At 40.1% G+C, this 16,309-nt stretch overlaps 1 protein-coding gene across 3 annotated transcripts in view; it reads left to right on the top strand.

The window, feature by feature from the left end:
• The window catches only part of CACNA1G (calcium voltage-gated channel subunit alpha1 G), a 146,883-nt gene extending 133,002 nt beyond the window's left edge, over window positions 1-13,881 (top strand). For 2 of the 3 annotated variants that reach the window (XM_043528379.1, XM_043528378.1), the window contains exons 32-34: window positions 2,837-3,026; window positions 7,008-7,177; window positions 11,705-13,881. In XM_043528379.1, coding sequence (XP_043384314.1) covers window positions 2,837-3,026; window positions 7,008-7,177; window positions 11,705-12,553 — 1,209 coding nt within the window. In that variant the 3' untranslated portion in view covers window positions 12,554-13,881. Of the gene's footprint in view, window positions 1-133; window positions 269-2,836; window positions 3,027-7,007; window positions 7,178-11,704 lie in introns of all 3 variants that reach the window. The other variant, XM_037914245.2, reaches the window with a different exon arrangement.
• The last annotated feature ends 2,428 nt before the right edge of the window (window positions 13,882-16,309 follow it).

Genomic DNA, 16,309 nt, shown 5'->3' with positions numbered 1-16,309 from the left:
ATCTACCGCAATGACATGCGTGACATAGATGCTCTTATTTTAGGGATAATGCTTCAGTATTTAGACGATGATGCTTTTTTTCAAAAGATTTGTGTCCTGGTTTCTTATGCTTAATCATCTCTCCCTTGTTTAGATCCCTCTAGCTGAGATGGAGGCTCTGTCTCTGACGTCAGATATTCTCTCTGAAAAGTCCTGGTCCTTAGCTCTGACGGATGACTCTTTTCCTGATGATACTAACACACTCTTACTTAATGCTCTGGAAAGCAATGTACATACACTGGTCACTATATATTCTGATGTTTACAGGGTTCTAAATACTGCTGTCCCATGGTTAATCACAATGGTGTTTTCGGTCCAACTCTATCTCCAAATAGCACCTAATCTTTTATCTGAAGAGGGCAGTTTATTTTTATTTTTTGCATCATATGTAAAAACATTACATTATCTTCAAAAAAAAAAATAAATACCCACCCACAAAAAATGGATGGTGTGAATCTTGAAACTTTCTCTGCATCTGAAACAAATCAATGTTTGTGTGCATAAAAGACACACCCATGAGCAAATAGCTCATGTGCCTGATGCAGAAGGATTATCTACATCCCCTTGGTTTGTAAGTGACTAGATTTTGTGAACATAGGTGCCCTCAGTGCTTTGGGGATGGGCGCCAGATACACTTTTTTGAAATATACCCGCTGCGGATCTCTCAGAGATGCTGCTTGTTTTGTGAACTCCCATTAGCAACCAATATTGGATTCCTTTCTCTTTTTTGTAAAAAATTACCAGTATTTTGAGCCCTGCTTTAACCATCTTCTTTTTGAAACATTAGACATTTTTAGCTGATGTGTAGCGATCAAGTGCTTTTTTTCTGCTGTACAACAGACATAACTTCTCTTCCAACATTTTTGGATCCATTCTTGTTTTATATGTCGTCCATATACCTATCTCTGGATGTTTGTGTTGTTGATAAATTTTCTATCATCCTAATTAATATTTATTTGGGCTACACCTTCTTTAAACCGTGACAATATTTCCCATCATGCTTCATGGTATCATGTACAAAAGATTTTGTAAACTACATTTAACATTTTGTATGGAACATTTTGTTTCAAAATAAGATATCTAGTGGAGGTGGGCTGAGGAGCGCAGTGTTCCAGTCTGGATCCAGATTGGGTAGAGATTAGGAATCTGACAGCACTGAAGTCTGTGTGAGCTGTTTCTCATGGGATCACCTTTCAGGCTTTTAAATGGCTTTCATGAAATTAGCTGTTCTCTCAAGATTTCTCCTATTTGAGGCTGAAATCTCAGAAGAGTTTGGCTGCATCTGAACTGGAAAATAAGCCCCTTCTGAGTTGGATCTTGCTTGGAAACCTAGACAAGGAGAGTGGATTTGGATCTGCTCTCAAATCCAAATGGATTTGAATGTGAAATTCCAGTTTTTGGACCATCTCTTGTATTAAGCAGAATGATGTGTAGAGAAAGGTGTGTGCATGCAGGTTGGTGAGGAGGATTTCAAACCAGAAGTGTCAGCATTACCAGAATTGAGCTTGCCCTGCTCATTTGAGTTATAGCAGGAGACTGCAGTCCCTAATGAATATCATTTATATCTAAATCAGCAAATTCATGAAGACTGAAAACAATTTTTTATGGCAGTGAACTTGGATTTAGTTGGCCAGTTTTACAACAGTGATCCCCCTCCTTTTCTTCTTCTTCTTCTTTTTTTTTTTTTGTTGTAAATTCCATTTAATCTTGTCCTGTTTTACTGTGTACACAAAACACACTAATGAAATTTTGCTTCTGTTAGAGGACTAAATTAGAAAAAACCTCAGAATATCTATTTCAGAAAAATAGTAATGCTCAGAGTAAGTGGAAGATAAATTTGCCAGTAGATAATTTTTAAACTACTCTGAAAGAAGGGGATCAGAGATGTACTTTACTGAACTACATTGGCATGTTTCTCTGTTTTCTATGATTTCTTATGGAGTCCTTTATAAAGGAGGTAGTTCTTTTGTTAGAAATACATCACTGGGCTTACATTATTTCCATGTTTGATAACACCTTATAATTTTCTTTAGAATGCAAGAACATAGGAATTGCCCTACTGAATCGGACCCAAAGTCTATCTAGTATCTGTCTCTGATGGTGGCCAGTGCCAAATGCTTCAGAGAAAGCTTGGAAGAAGCCTGCACTAGCAGATGTGGGATAATCAGCCCCCCACGTTAGGTCTTATCTATATCTCTAATAGAGATTGGTTTATGCCCTGAAGAATCAAATTTAATGTCCTGCCAAAAAAGCGTCATTAATAATTATTACTAGAAAAGGAAAGAAAAAGCAATAAAATGACAGTGGAAGTCAAAGCAGGGTACATCTTCTGCGAACTATATTGTTTCTCCATTCTTAGAAGACGGGTGACTGTTACGTACTTACCTTTGCAAAAGTCTAACTGACTTGGGAGGGCACATATGGGAGGCTTGATTATCTTTTGATATGATCAGAGTTATGCAAAAAGCATGTGTGCATTGCTGGGCCTTGAGGCATGATGCCTGTTTCAACTATTCCTGAAATAGTCATGGTTTATTACTGCAGTGTTGCTTTCCTCTGTTTCCCAGTATTTTATTTGGTTCATTCTGTGTGATGGTTTAGTGACACTATAAAATTAGGGGAATAGCTTCCTAGTAGATCCATTTGTGTAAGTTTCATTTTGTTTCAGTCGACCTTGTACATATCGACAATTTGCATGCACCATCATGCCCCATATTTATTGCAATGGCTGTTGCTAGGGGTCCCAGGTTCTCCGGGTCTTCCAACTCTGTGATGTTTTCTCTCTCTTCTTTCGTAGACTGATCGCCTCTCCAAAGATGACACTCTGACACTGTCCCCCAGCCAGGACTTGCTGAGTGTGAGAAAGCCTTCCGTAGGTCGCACCCACTCTTTGCCAAATGACAGCTATATGTTCCAGCCTCCATACTCTGGCTCCTGTGCCAACTCCCAGGCTGAGAGGAACACATCTCATCAGAAATCACGGTCAGGTACAAATCTCTCCACGCTGACCATATCAGGCCTGGGGGTTTCAAAGTGTAGCTACGGAACTACCTATGTCGCTACATATTATTTGTATCAAAGCTACCTATACAGCTATGTATCAGTTCTGATGGCAATTAGGTCTCTAGATGCCTAAAATGGCTTTGAAAAGCCCATCTATCAGGTATAGACTAACAAATTTGGCCAGTCTAGAATAAAAACTTCCTCCATCTGAACCTTACACCCATTTTAGAACCAAAACTTTTTAAAGGGTTCAGAAAAAAGGAAGTGACTGGACTGTTGGGAGGGCAGGTGGTTGGCAGCAGTGGACCCGTCTTACATTCTACCCTCCTTTCGCTGCCTTCAGGGGTCAGAATTCTTAAGAACTGTGGAAGCTCCACCAGTCTCACCCCAGCAAACTAAGACCCATGAATGAAAATCCCAGCAGAAGTTATCTTTAGAGGAGTGTCTCCTCACTTCTTGTTTCTGAAATATTGTGACAGCCTGTCCTGCTGTCCAAATAACCGCTCTTCTTCTTAGGACAGGGTGGCCCAATGGTCAGAGTCAGTGGGGCTGTCCTTAGATTTAGGGCAGCAAGGCCTAGCGGCCAGCGTCAATAGAACCCTCCTTCAGCACATGGCAATATGGCCTACCAGTCAGAGTTATAGGACAGCCCTCCTGCACCAGGCAGTATGGCCTACTGGCCAAAAGGGAAGTAGGCCACCACCCAGGGGTAGGTTGGTGGCCAAGGTAGAGGAACCTGGGCCCTCCCTACTCCACCGGGTCCTAGCCCAGGGGCAGCGCGGATCCCACTGAAACATGCTGACTCTGTTCCTGGTACCACAACCGGATCAATGTCTGGTTCCCATGGGCTACTTCCAACTCTGTCTTCCTGCTACGTAGTCTACAGGTCCTCTGGTTCTCCAGGGTATTCAGCAGGCAATGTTCCCAGTGGCTCCTTTTCCTCGTGGGCTTCCACTGATTTTACCTGGGTCTCAGTGTACATGGCCTCTGCGGTCTGGGGCTCCCACAGTTTCCGGACAGAAGCATGCAACACCCGTCCTCTCTCCTCCCCAGACTGAGTTGAACTGCTCCCTCTTATAGTGTGGTTCCAGTTGGAGCATGCCCAGCAGGGAGAGGGGGCGAGGCTTCCTTAGTCCAAAGTACAGGGTTAACCCCTTCTGGCCCAGGGCAGGGCAAATATACCTGGTCACAGACACGTTCTCCCAAATGGATCCCCAATTCAGAACATTTTCAGGTTAGCTCACCCCTCCCTGGATTGACAGGGTCGTGGTTCCTCCTGTGAGACTGAAGAGAGATAATGAATTCTATTCTTTAGAGAGAACAATAAACTGGAGTATTGGGGCAGTCTTTCCTTCTTCATAGCATATGAAGCAATGAGTGTGGCCTAAGATTGACCAAAGCATTGGAGCAAAGCTGATATCTGTAATCAGTCTCCAAAGTGTTTACTGGGAGCTCATTACAAAGTAGTACACATTATCCCTGTTGTAAAACCAACCATGACATCAAAATGAAATCCAAAATAATGGTCATTCTTCCCTCAGGAGAATTTTGAAGTCCTTTTCTGTATGTTTCTTAGAGTCTCCAAGGAAGTACTAATAGGTTAAATGTGTATCATGCTTGGGAGAGAAGCACAGTCTTGTGGCTAAACAGAGTGGGAGTCAGGAAATATGTAGTCTATTCTCAGCTCTGCCACTAATACTTCAGGTGGCCTTGAGCAAGTCACTTAACCTCTCTGTGCCTCAGATGCCTCTTTACAGAGGGAGCTTGTGAGACTTATTGTTTGTAATGCACTTTGAAATCCTGGGATGGAACACACCAGGGAATGCTAAGTTGTGTTATTGTGCAGTGACAAAACACTGACAGGCTGGTTTAGAGAAATAACCGGGTAGAGTTTGTGTTTAAAATGTAAATTACAGTTCAAAGATGGGTTTTCCCATTCAAAGGTTGTTTGATGGAGTGGACTGGGTTGGACAAGAAGAGTTCTCAATTAAAATATAGGGCCAGGTTTCCATAGACTGGTGCCACAAATTGCAGCTACAGTAGCATCTATCTGTGCAAAATGGGTAAGTGTATGTTTAAGGGACCCTTAGTGCAGGTATTTTCTTAGGTTTACATTTGCATTTTTTTCAGGTGCTACCCCTGGACCGTATTGTCCATCAGGATTTCACTGTTGTTGTGATGGTCAATATTTTGGGGATGCAATTGGCAGAAATTCTTGTGTTGCACAGTAGGCTATGCAATACCTTCTGCTGGTCAGTTAATATAGTTTCCTTTAATTTATCTGCACCTGCTCTTAATAGACAACAGTTTGTAGGCTCTTGTCCTAGGTAAGGCAGAAAAGATTTTCCCGAGCATTACCATTTGCAAGCTTCTAACAGGGGCATAATTTCATAGAGCTGTTCAGAATGATACAAGATTTGAACAGATTAGAAATGGGATGTTGAAATTTGCAGAGTAATAGGAATTCAAATGCACAGCTATAGTTTAACAGCAGAAATAAAATATGGAGACAACAGAGCAAGATGAACCTGGGGTTGGAAAAAGGCATTGGCATAATATGAAAGACTTAGGGACAAATACTGTCCCTTTAAAGGATTCATTCACATCAATGGAAAGACTTGGGGTGAAATCTTAGCCCGTTAAAATCAATGGCAAAACTCACTTTGACTTCAATGGGACCAGGATTAGTGTCAGTGTAGCCCAAGGTCACTGAAACTTCCTTGGCTTTTAAAAAGATCCTCATGTTGCTGTGGAGGGAGTTTCTGCTGCTGTGCATGTTGCTGCTTATTCCAGGTGTCTTTGTTCCTACGTTGAGCTAGCTTGCAAGCCAAACCCGGGCTTCTTCCTAGTCCTTTGTTTACCTTGAACTTGCACTGTTCAGTTCCCATCTTGGTAAAATGAATAGCACTGGCTGACACCAGTTGAATCTGAGGAGCCTGTATTACTCCCTAGGGAATCCTGGATAAATAGTCCCATTTGGAAGTAGGGCAGATATTTAAGAAAAGCTCTTGCATGATTCTTCAAAGCCACGTTGGACCCTGAAGTTTGTGCTGGCCATTGATGCACTGTGTTTTGATCACTTGTTAAGTAGCTCAGATTAAACAAGGTATAGGAAGTAGGAGTGTTTAGGGTAAATGTGTTTTGTTTTTTTTTCTGGCTATGATCATCTAGGGTTTAGAAGCTAAGAATGGTCTGACCTAGTCAGGATTTGGATTGGAGACCTCTGAGGAAAACCGGAGATGTTCCAAGAAATGATCCTAGCCATTCATCCTCCCTCTGAGACAGCCCTCAGCCAGTGACCCAGCATGGGGGGGCGGTCTGTACTGTTTTCTGATCAGAGAAAACTAATGTCCTATTCATAACCATGTTATAACCAATTAAATACCTTATGTTTTACATCTGCCTCGGTGTCCTGGCAAAATTCCCATTGCTTTAACTGGACAAAGTATTCTACACACCCTGTTCTGAGATGCTGTATAGTGTTGCTGGTACCCTTTAAATGGTTGCCCTATTCCATCTAAAAAGTGGCTGTATTTCAGTGCTGAGTGAAGTGAACTCCTACCTGTTTCAGAGAGGGAGCCGTGTTAGTCTGTATCAGCAAAAAGAACGAGGAGTCCTTGTGGCACCTTAGAGACTAAAATTTATTTGGGCATAAGCTTTCATGGGCTAAAACCCACTTCATCAGGTGCATGCAGTGGAAAATATAGTAGGAAGATATAGATACACACAGAACATGAAACAATGGGTGTTGCCATACCAACTATAATGAGACTAATCAATTAAGGTGAGCTATTATCAGCAGGAGAAAAAAAACTTTTGAAGTGATAATCAGGATGTTAAAAAGTATTCATTGTGCAATGCCTGTCTGGTCCAATGGGAGAGTTTTCACTGAAAGGTTATTAAGCTATGGGAGATATCTACAGATGAATGTGTGTCACATTCCTGTTTCCTGTCCCTTTCTCAAGGTTCAACAGCCTCCGTGCAGTCGCAGCCTGCTGACACCAGTTCTCTCCTGCAAATCCCAAAAGATCATTTCCACCACCTAAGACCACATGGCAATTTGGACTGGGAAAGCAAATCCAAGATCCCCCCACCTTTGCATTCTCCCTCTGCAGAAAGATTACTTCGTAGGCAGGTAAGCAGAGCTGTGACTGTGAACCTGCTGTAGTTCAAGACTGGTGGCTTACTAAGTTAACTGATGGGTTACTAACCTTTATATCGCAATTTCATGAGCTCTGTAACCCTCATTTAGGAATAATCCCAAAAAGATTGGTTGATCTTTTTTTGAAGAGAAACCCATTCAGTGTTCTCTAAAGAGCCACGTGATGGCTTACAACTCCTTTGGCAATAGGCCTAAACGTTCTCCATTTGATTAATACTTTGTCCTTCCTAGCATTTTCATTGATATAGCCAAATGTTCCTTAGGGGTCACTGGAGTTCACTGAACTAGTTCCGAACCGCTACGCAATGCTGTCCCCAACATTTGAGAGTGCACAGTGATTGCAGACAACTCTCCCCAATCAACTCAATGACTGCTGTAATTTCCTCTCATAGGGAAGAGCTATCGCTTTTGACAAGGAAACGTGTTTTGCTTTAAGGAAGCCAGACCTTTTATGTCTGAACAAGCAGAAGTGGGAAATGTACCTTTTCTAGAGCAGGGATATGAAGTTGAGCTACTTTTGTTTTTACCTAAACTAAGAGTATTTTCCTTATTAGATTGGGGGGGGGAGTCAAATGTGCCTAAGTGATTTAGGAGCCCAAAGCTCCATCTACACTACAAGATAGGGGTGTGATTGCCCTGCTCGTGTACACGTAGTCGTGCTAGCCCAAGTATAAATAGCAAGGTAGCCGTGGTAGGATGATTAGCAGCAGTGGAGGCGTGGCTGAGCCATGCAGAATACAAATCCACCTGCAACCAACGGGTATGGAATGCCTCTGCTGCCGCGACCCATGCTGCCGTGGCCACTAGTGCAAGCTCAATTTATACTCGTGCAAGCTCAATGAGAGCCAGCGGGAGTATGTGCAGGTGAGCAGGGGAATCCCACCCCAGCTTGGAGTGTAGATGTGGCTGATGCTGAAACTCAGTGAGACAGACACCGAAGTGCTGAGTCGCTTTTGAAAATGGGCCTGAGGCTCCTAAGTCATTTAAGAACTTTCGGAAAATTTGCCTTTAGTTTAATTTCTTCTGTTTTCTAACAAATGTATGCCTTAACCAAACCCTATTGGGTTTTGAGGACACTTATTCTTGGCCGCATATCAGTTGTCTAATTGCCAATGATATAGGCCCTGATTCAGCCAAGTACTTAAACATGTGCTTAACTTTAAGCATATGTTTAAGTCTGTACCTGTTCAGTAAAACACTTAAGCATAAGCTTAACTCTCACATTATAAAATTAAATATTAAATACATGTTAAAAGTGTTTTGCTGAATCAGAGCCATATATTTGGCTAATTTTGTAGCTCATCTTTACCCAATAGTTAGTTTCCTGTGTCTGATTTTTTATTTATATATATATATATATATATATATATATATATATATATATATATATATATATATAGTGTGTGTGTAAATAAATAAAATGCAGAGTGGATCATTTTTATTTTTCCCCAAATAACGTATTACTTGAATAAAATATATCCTCATTTATTCAAATGATCTTCCTTTTTTACGCTGAGAAAATAAGACAGTTAATTTATTGAGCCCTAAAAATGAATCTGAGGCACTAAGGTTAGCAGTTACATTAATCTGTAATATTAAACTGACAAGTTAAATTCCCAATGTGTATTAGACTGCACCAGGCCAGCCAGGCAGCCCAGTCGACACTAATGGGGAAACTAATTGATTTAATGTTTCCAGTTCATGAATATCCTCCCTCAGCTTCTGATGGGTAACAGCTCCAACCTTTTGGCTGGTATTTCTAATATAAATTACCATGTTAGCCATCTTCTTTAACTCCATTTTCTTCACATTTCCCATAGTGGTTACTGCTGAATAAGACTACAGGATAATTCTTAATAGAATGTTGGTTTGCACTTCAAGAGCAAGAACCGCAGCTGCTATAAATCAGCATGGCTCAATTGATTTCAAGAGCTATGCCAATTTACACCAGCTGAGGATCAGGCCTTAATGCCTTAAATTTAACACACAGAACTCCAGGTAAAACCAGTGGGAGATGCAAACATGTACGAGCGTGTAATCTGACCCAGAATGTTCCCAATAGTCTATCCTATGTCACAACATGTGGGATTTTCAAAAGGGTTGAGAATTGGCCTAATCTGCTCCCATTGAAATCAATGTGAAGTCTACCATTCTATTCAATGGGAACACAGACCAGAGTACGCCTACGTTGCAGCAAAAGATGTACTTAACTCGGACCAGCTAATTCAGGTTAAAATAGCAGTGAAGAAATGGCAGCTTGGCTTTTAACTCAGGTTAGCAGCTTGAGTTTAACTCCAGGCTGTCAAATAAACATTGCAGTCTATCATTTAAGCACATTAATACAGAATTTCTAATTTGTGGTACAAATAAGAGAGGTGAGCATGCAAACTCTATCAAGATTCCAGATACATATTAGTAATATAAACACACACAAATATTTGAGTGTGAGAACATATACCCACACGAACGTATTTTTATATTATTATGTATATGTGTGCATATATATATTTGTGTATGTAAACTTTCCTGCAAATACTTGCACATGCTTAATTTGAAGTATAGGGGAAGACTTATTAAACTCAAAGGGACGGCTCATGCTTACATCTTTGCAGGGGAGGTGTGTGTGTGTGTTGCATAAACCTTTGGAGGATCAGGGTCACTGTTCCCTCTAAGCTGTGCGTGCGCACACAGATCCTAAACCCCGCGCACACAGCGAAATACCACGCGCACAAAAATTTGCACAGGAGCACAACAATTTGCACAGAAGAAATTTTTTGCGTACACGGCCTGTCAAAAATTAGAGGGAACATTGATCAGGGTCGGTGTATGTCCTGTAGTCTATGGGAGATTTTCCTAGAAAAAAAATGAACTGGTTGATATTTATGGACTAGTTCATAAACTTTCATTTTAAAAAAGTAATTTTGAGCTGCTAGATGACAAAAGTGTTATTACAATTAATAGCCCATCTCTTCATCCTGGTATATTAAAGTGGGGCCACCTGCATTTTTTTTTTCAAATATTGTAAAGAGGAAAATAAGCAATCTCCCCAAGATGAGACATTTGCATGAAGAGCTATTAAAATGATGTATAAATCCTTTAGCAAAGGGGCACGTAGCACTATGGAACACAATGACTGCTGAAAATGGGGAGGTAAAACTGCCATGTAAAGGTGCTGCTCAGAGCCAATTTGCAGCCATGGGGAAAATAAGCCTGTATCTGACTCCAAACAGTGTAGGCAAAACCTCCCTTGAGGAACCTGAACTCACACTTATAATAGGTGGAAATAATTATGGATGCATCACTGTAGAGGTATCCATTTCACTTTAATAAAAATCATATTACCAACAAGAATTTTCAAGTAATTCTTTATCACATAAAGGTATTCAATACCAGACAATTATTTGAGATTTGGGGACACTTAGCATGTTTAGGATCAAGGATTGGGCCCATATTTATTTAGCACCAACAATGTCTTCAGCCACATAATAAACAGTCCTTGCCCTGAAGATCTTATATAAAATTTCCCCCTCTCCCTTCTTCAGTCTCAAGTGGGTTTTGACCATTGGCGTGTGAGTGCTAAAAGCATGTGCCTTGCCAGCTTGAGCGAGAGCAGTGGCTGGCAGTAGTAACTGACTGCGTTCTTACGCAAACCAGTCCCTAGATAGGGCCAAAGATATGCACTGTTCTAGTACTGTTTAGATTTGCATGCTAAAAAAGATGAATGCATAGAGGATAGGGCACACTGGGAATGCAGAGGTAGGATAACTAAGCCCAGATATGGCAAACGCAGATGGGTATGCTGGGGGTAGCTCTATTGGACTCTGACTACACACGTGAGTATGGGCTGGCAGGAGCAGGGCTTAGTGCATGGGGGGGGAGGGGTGTTTATATTTCATTAACAGTGTTCCAAACTCCCTTTTTTTAGGACTTCAGCTCATTGCCCAGCAAAGCACTTGAGCACAAAGTTAACTTCAAGCATATGTGTAATCCCATTGATTTCAGCAGGACAATTTGTGTGCTTAAAGTAAACCCTGATCCAGTGCCTAATGAAGTCCATGGAGGACCTCCCATTGACTTCCATGAGCTTTGAATTAACCCCTTCCTCATTTGCAGAAGTGAAAATAAAGCCAAATCCTGGAAAAAGTTTTGATGAGTTTTTTGGTTTGGATTATCTAATCCTATATACTTTAGAGATACAACCTGAGAGCTGATATTCTTAAAGCATTCAAGTCCAAATTCTACTCTAACTTGTACTGGTGTAACCCCAGAGCAACTCCAATGAAGTCATGGAGTTACTATAATATGTATTCTGTGTTAGAATATAGGAGTCATTGGATTTTCTCTGCATTTGTGTTAGTGTTTTTTCAAAGCAGAGTTAGGCCCCAGGCATGACAACCTGCCTTGTTAATTTTGTGCCTTCCTTGTACTAACCTTTGTTTGGTGTGTCTCTCTTTATCCGACAACTATCCTCCTCCCCAATTCCGTGGCACTCTGCTACAGGTGGCAATAAGGAATGACTCCTTGGACATGTATTGCTCTGAAAGCAAAGACAATTTGCCTGCTGAGGTGAATGAACTCTCTGATACAAATGTGGCAGCTGTATCCACAGAGACCCCATCAGAAGCAAGCGAATCGGCCTGCTGGGGCCGATCAAGTGTTCGCACTCAGCATTCCCACAATTGGTATAATATATCCAAGCACACACCAGCTTTGTGTGCATGTACAGGCTCATATCAAGAGACACTTAGAGACTCGATGGACCAAGAAGTATCTGAAATAAACAGCTCTTTGGAGCCTTTCACTTCAGGAACTTGTACAGCCTTGAGTGCCTGTTCAGTGGTTCCACCTCTAACTCCTAAGAGGAACCTAGGCAATAGCAGCAATGTTACTTTGAAGGACCTGAAGAAATACTACAGTGTAGATACCCAGGGTCTTCTCAGAAAACCATCATCTTGGTTAGATGATCAAAGGAGACATTCCATAGAAATTTGTTCCATGCAAAACAGCCCTCAGCACCATTCCACATCTAGCTCTTCTGGCTTCATAAGTCAGGTCTTAAGTGAAATGGAAGGCTTGCAAGGAGCACGGCAGAAGAAAAAACTGAGCCCCCCGTGTATATCTATAGATCCACCAGATGGACAAAGTTTGTTACCTAGAGGATCTCATGGTATCTCACCTCCCAGTGCAGACATTTGCCTGCGAAGGCGTGCTCCATCTTGTGATTCCAAGGACTCAATGGATATAGGAGATTCGCTGCTTCCAGACAGTATGTCAACATCTCCTACCCCAAAGACAGACTTGTTGACACTTCCTAGTTTTTCCTTTGATCAAACAGAAATGGACCCCTGAATTATATTTCTGTTGGTGCCAAATATTTTCTTCTTTTCGTGTAATAAAAAAAAAATACAAATTAAAAACTAACAAAAAACCCTCTGTATTCTCAAATGGCACTGGGTAAAAATTTCCAAAGAAAGTTGAAAGAACCAGCTGGTTAAAGAGTGGTTAACCTATATCATGCTTACTTAAGCATATGTTCTGCTTAGGTAAAAGCAATACATTGTGCAGAATCTATATGTATATTATATTTTATTAAATTAATTGACTCTAGTATTGCGGGATGTAGTACATTTTGTGACTAAAATCTTGTTTAATTTTCTTCTATTTTATGTATCTCAGAATATTTCTGAGATAAAGTTTGGGTTTTATGGACATTTTAACATAAAAATACATATTTAATCCTTTTTTGTTTTGGTTTGGTTTGGTTTTTTTGCAAAGCACAGGGTAGAGCCAATTAGTGCATTACAGAGGAAATATATCCCACAGTCAACAAGGAAGGAGAATAATTTTGAACTGTAATGTAACCTCCCCCCTTTAAACTCAACAGCTTTCTGTGGAAAATAGTCATTTGAATATTTTACAAGTGCAATGGAATTTTTTTAATAATCGAATAATTTTCCAAACTCAAGTTAAATCACCCATCAGAGTCAAACCAGGTGCACTAGACCAGGAATGTACAGTATGTTGACAGATGCACGAAGATTTCTAATGCAAAGAGAATTTAACTCCATACTAGCGTGACACAATATTGGTTTATAAAAAGGTATTAAATATATTGCCACTGAGGACAATGGTGGTTCTTAAAAACTTGTCAATGGATGCAGTTTTCAAAAGCACCCAAGTGATTTAGACACCTAATCCCATGGGCACTTTTTAAAATTTTACCCAATATCTTTAGATATGTAGAACCGAGTCCCGAGCTCTCATGTCAGCAGTTGTACACTAGTCTAAGTCCACTGAGTTCAATGGAGTTACTCCTACTTGCACCTGTGAGAGAGGAGAATCAAACCCCTAAGTAAGATCTGCGGTTAGCTAAACTCCATATAGCCCTGATTCAGGAAAGCATTTAAACATGTTCTTATGACCATCCCTGTCCAGCAAAGCACTTAAACCTAGATTTTTCAAATTATTTAGGAATTGTTGCACTGCAACACCTAACTGATTTAAGAGCCTACATTTCATTTTCAAAGTGATTTAGACACTTAGGAGCTAAATACCGTCAACTGCCCAGGAGATTTTGGCTCCTAAGTGCCCAAACCCCTTTTAAAATTAGGTGTTGGCTCCTAAATCAGTTAGGCATTGCAGTGCTGTGCACAGCAATGCCTAAACACCTTTAAAAATCTGGGCCTGAAGCATGAGCTTAATTTTAAGCATGTATTTGTCTCATTTAAATCAATAGGATTTAGGTGCTTAAAGATAAGCATATGCTTACATGCTTTCCTGAATAAGAATGCTTTGCAAAATCAGAGCCTAGCTGAAGGTCATTACCAAAAGGAGTAGGGAAACCTGCAGTACAACAACTATTTATCTTAAGTAAAACAGGGAAGTTTTTCAGTGCCACCACTGGGAGCTAATTTGTAAGGCCCTAGTTTCAATTTACTTCCAAGCTGGAAAGGCTTTAACCAGAAATTCTTTCCAATTGTGGTATGAGAAGAAATTAAGATAGAATTTTTACCAAATGTTTATAACATGTCCTTAATGTCAATCATCTCCAAAATTCATGGGCTAAAGTCTGTGCTAACGCCCCGTGCAAATCTCTGTTTGTAAAATCGAAGTCAGAGAGAGAACGCAGAATATAAAGCACTGCAGAATTTGGCCCAATAGGCCTAATCCTGCTCTCAGCTACTCTGATGTGAATCTGAAGTGAACTTCATTGAGCCTCAGTAGAGTCGACTTCAGATTGAGGCTCCTTAAAAGACAAATCCACACTTAATTTCAAGCATGGGGAATAGTCCCAATTAAATTTATGAGACTACTAACATGCTTAAAGTCAAGCACATGCATAAGTCTTTACAGGACTTTGCAGATTTAGCCTTACACCAATGTAATTAAGAGAAGGATCTGAGGTACTTTAATTCAAGATGACTAGTTCTCTCATTGAGGAGATTGAAATCCTTTGAGCTCCACTGATTTTTTTCAAACTCCTAGGAGACCTTGGTTCCAAGCCCTTTGGTGGGCTCAGAGATTCTCCCAGTGTTCCTTTTTGTATAGAGATTAGCGTCAAATAAATATAGACAAGGAAGATGCCCTATATTTAATAGATCTATATGAAGATTTAAGTTACTTTTATTTTCACTTGAGGAAGTTTACTTTCCTAAACAATCACCATTGATTTTGCAAATCTTGTACAAAACCCAGGGATTATACAGCAGGAAGTAATCAGTTTATTTTAAAGATTAACATTCTCTACTGTTTCTTCCAAATAGATTATTTCTTGGCTAGAATGGTGGGCTTGCTTTTTTTTTTTTTTTTTTTTACCCTGCTCGAGAGTCCTAATGGGTGCCCTCACATAAAGCATTCTCTCTCATAATCCGAGTCCAAATCCAAAACTAAACCCAATTAAAGCAATTGTTACAAACAAACCTTTCATTAGTGCTTCACCCTGATCCCATTTAAGGAAATAATAAAATTACAGTGCATTAAGCCTGAGAAATATTCTTAATCCCTTTTTTGGTTTTACACTCTTAATGAGCTTTAGACTTTCCTTTTGAGCATACCAAACAACCCAGCAAAATGGTTGGTCCACGAAAATTACTGTACCCAAATTTGCTAAATGACTAGCAATGTGTTTCTGTAGCTGGAGTGGAGCTGCATAATAAGAGGTCTACACAACACAGTACCTTCCTTGTGATATAACATGCAATATGTTAGCATGAAATCATGGTGCAAGAAGGTGAGGTAATGTCAATCCATGCTCAGAGCTCCAACTGTAACAGGAAGCCTAACAACTGTTTAACTTAAAAACTGTTCCATTTTTAGTACTCGGGGTTTTGCCTACTGACAAGGATTGTGTGAATAACAATAAAACAAAGTTTACATCATACATTCATGTTCAATAAAGACCAATCAGTAGAAACATACTGTACGAAGATGCATTCAGGAAAAAAATGCATGTAAAATCATTTGTTTTCTAACTGATAAGAGTTTTTTTTCTAGCTGCCCTTTTGAAAAACAAATATATGTACTACAGAGTGTGCAATAATCTTAAAATAATTTTAAATACCTTTGGGGGGTTTTATAGAAGTTGCCTTTTTTTAAATAAAAATCTACAAAATCCACAGGAATTCTGTAGAATGGTTATGTTGATTGAATTTTTATATTTTTGTAGAAATCTGTAGAGAAATTGTTAAAAGTGTGCATAGCATCTTGGCAAGAGAAGCAGCTAGGTCTAATATTTTCTTTTACTAAATTTGGGGCCAGACCTAGTGTATTCCAAGATTTATAACCTAGTTCCAAAGACTGCATAAAGGTAATGGTTAGAAGTGAGTAGCTCAGCTAAAGTTCTAGGATATTGCAGTGCTACACTGTTAAAGAACTGTACTGGTATAAACCATGTCCACCCTGAGAAATCAGCCAGCCCTGACGCTAATACACAGTAACATGGCGCTCCAGTTCATTCGAAGCACACCAGCACTTTAATATTGTGGATTTACTGTAAACAGATGGGAATAGAATATTCTGCCATTACCAGTCTTATGTGTGAGAGGAAAAGAGATGGTGATCGTGTCTGGAAAAATGTAAATTCCATAGTTGCAGCCATTGCACATA

Source organism: Chelonia mydas, chromosome 14, assembly GCF_015237465.2.
Source record: "Chelonia mydas isolate rCheMyd1 chromosome 14, rCheMyd1.pri.v2, whole genome shotgun sequence".
NCBI lineage: Eukaryota > Metazoa > Chordata > Testudines > Cheloniidae > Chelonia > Chelonia mydas.
Note: the sequence above shows the minus strand (reverse complement) of the source record. Positions and strands in the feature narration are given on the sequence as shown.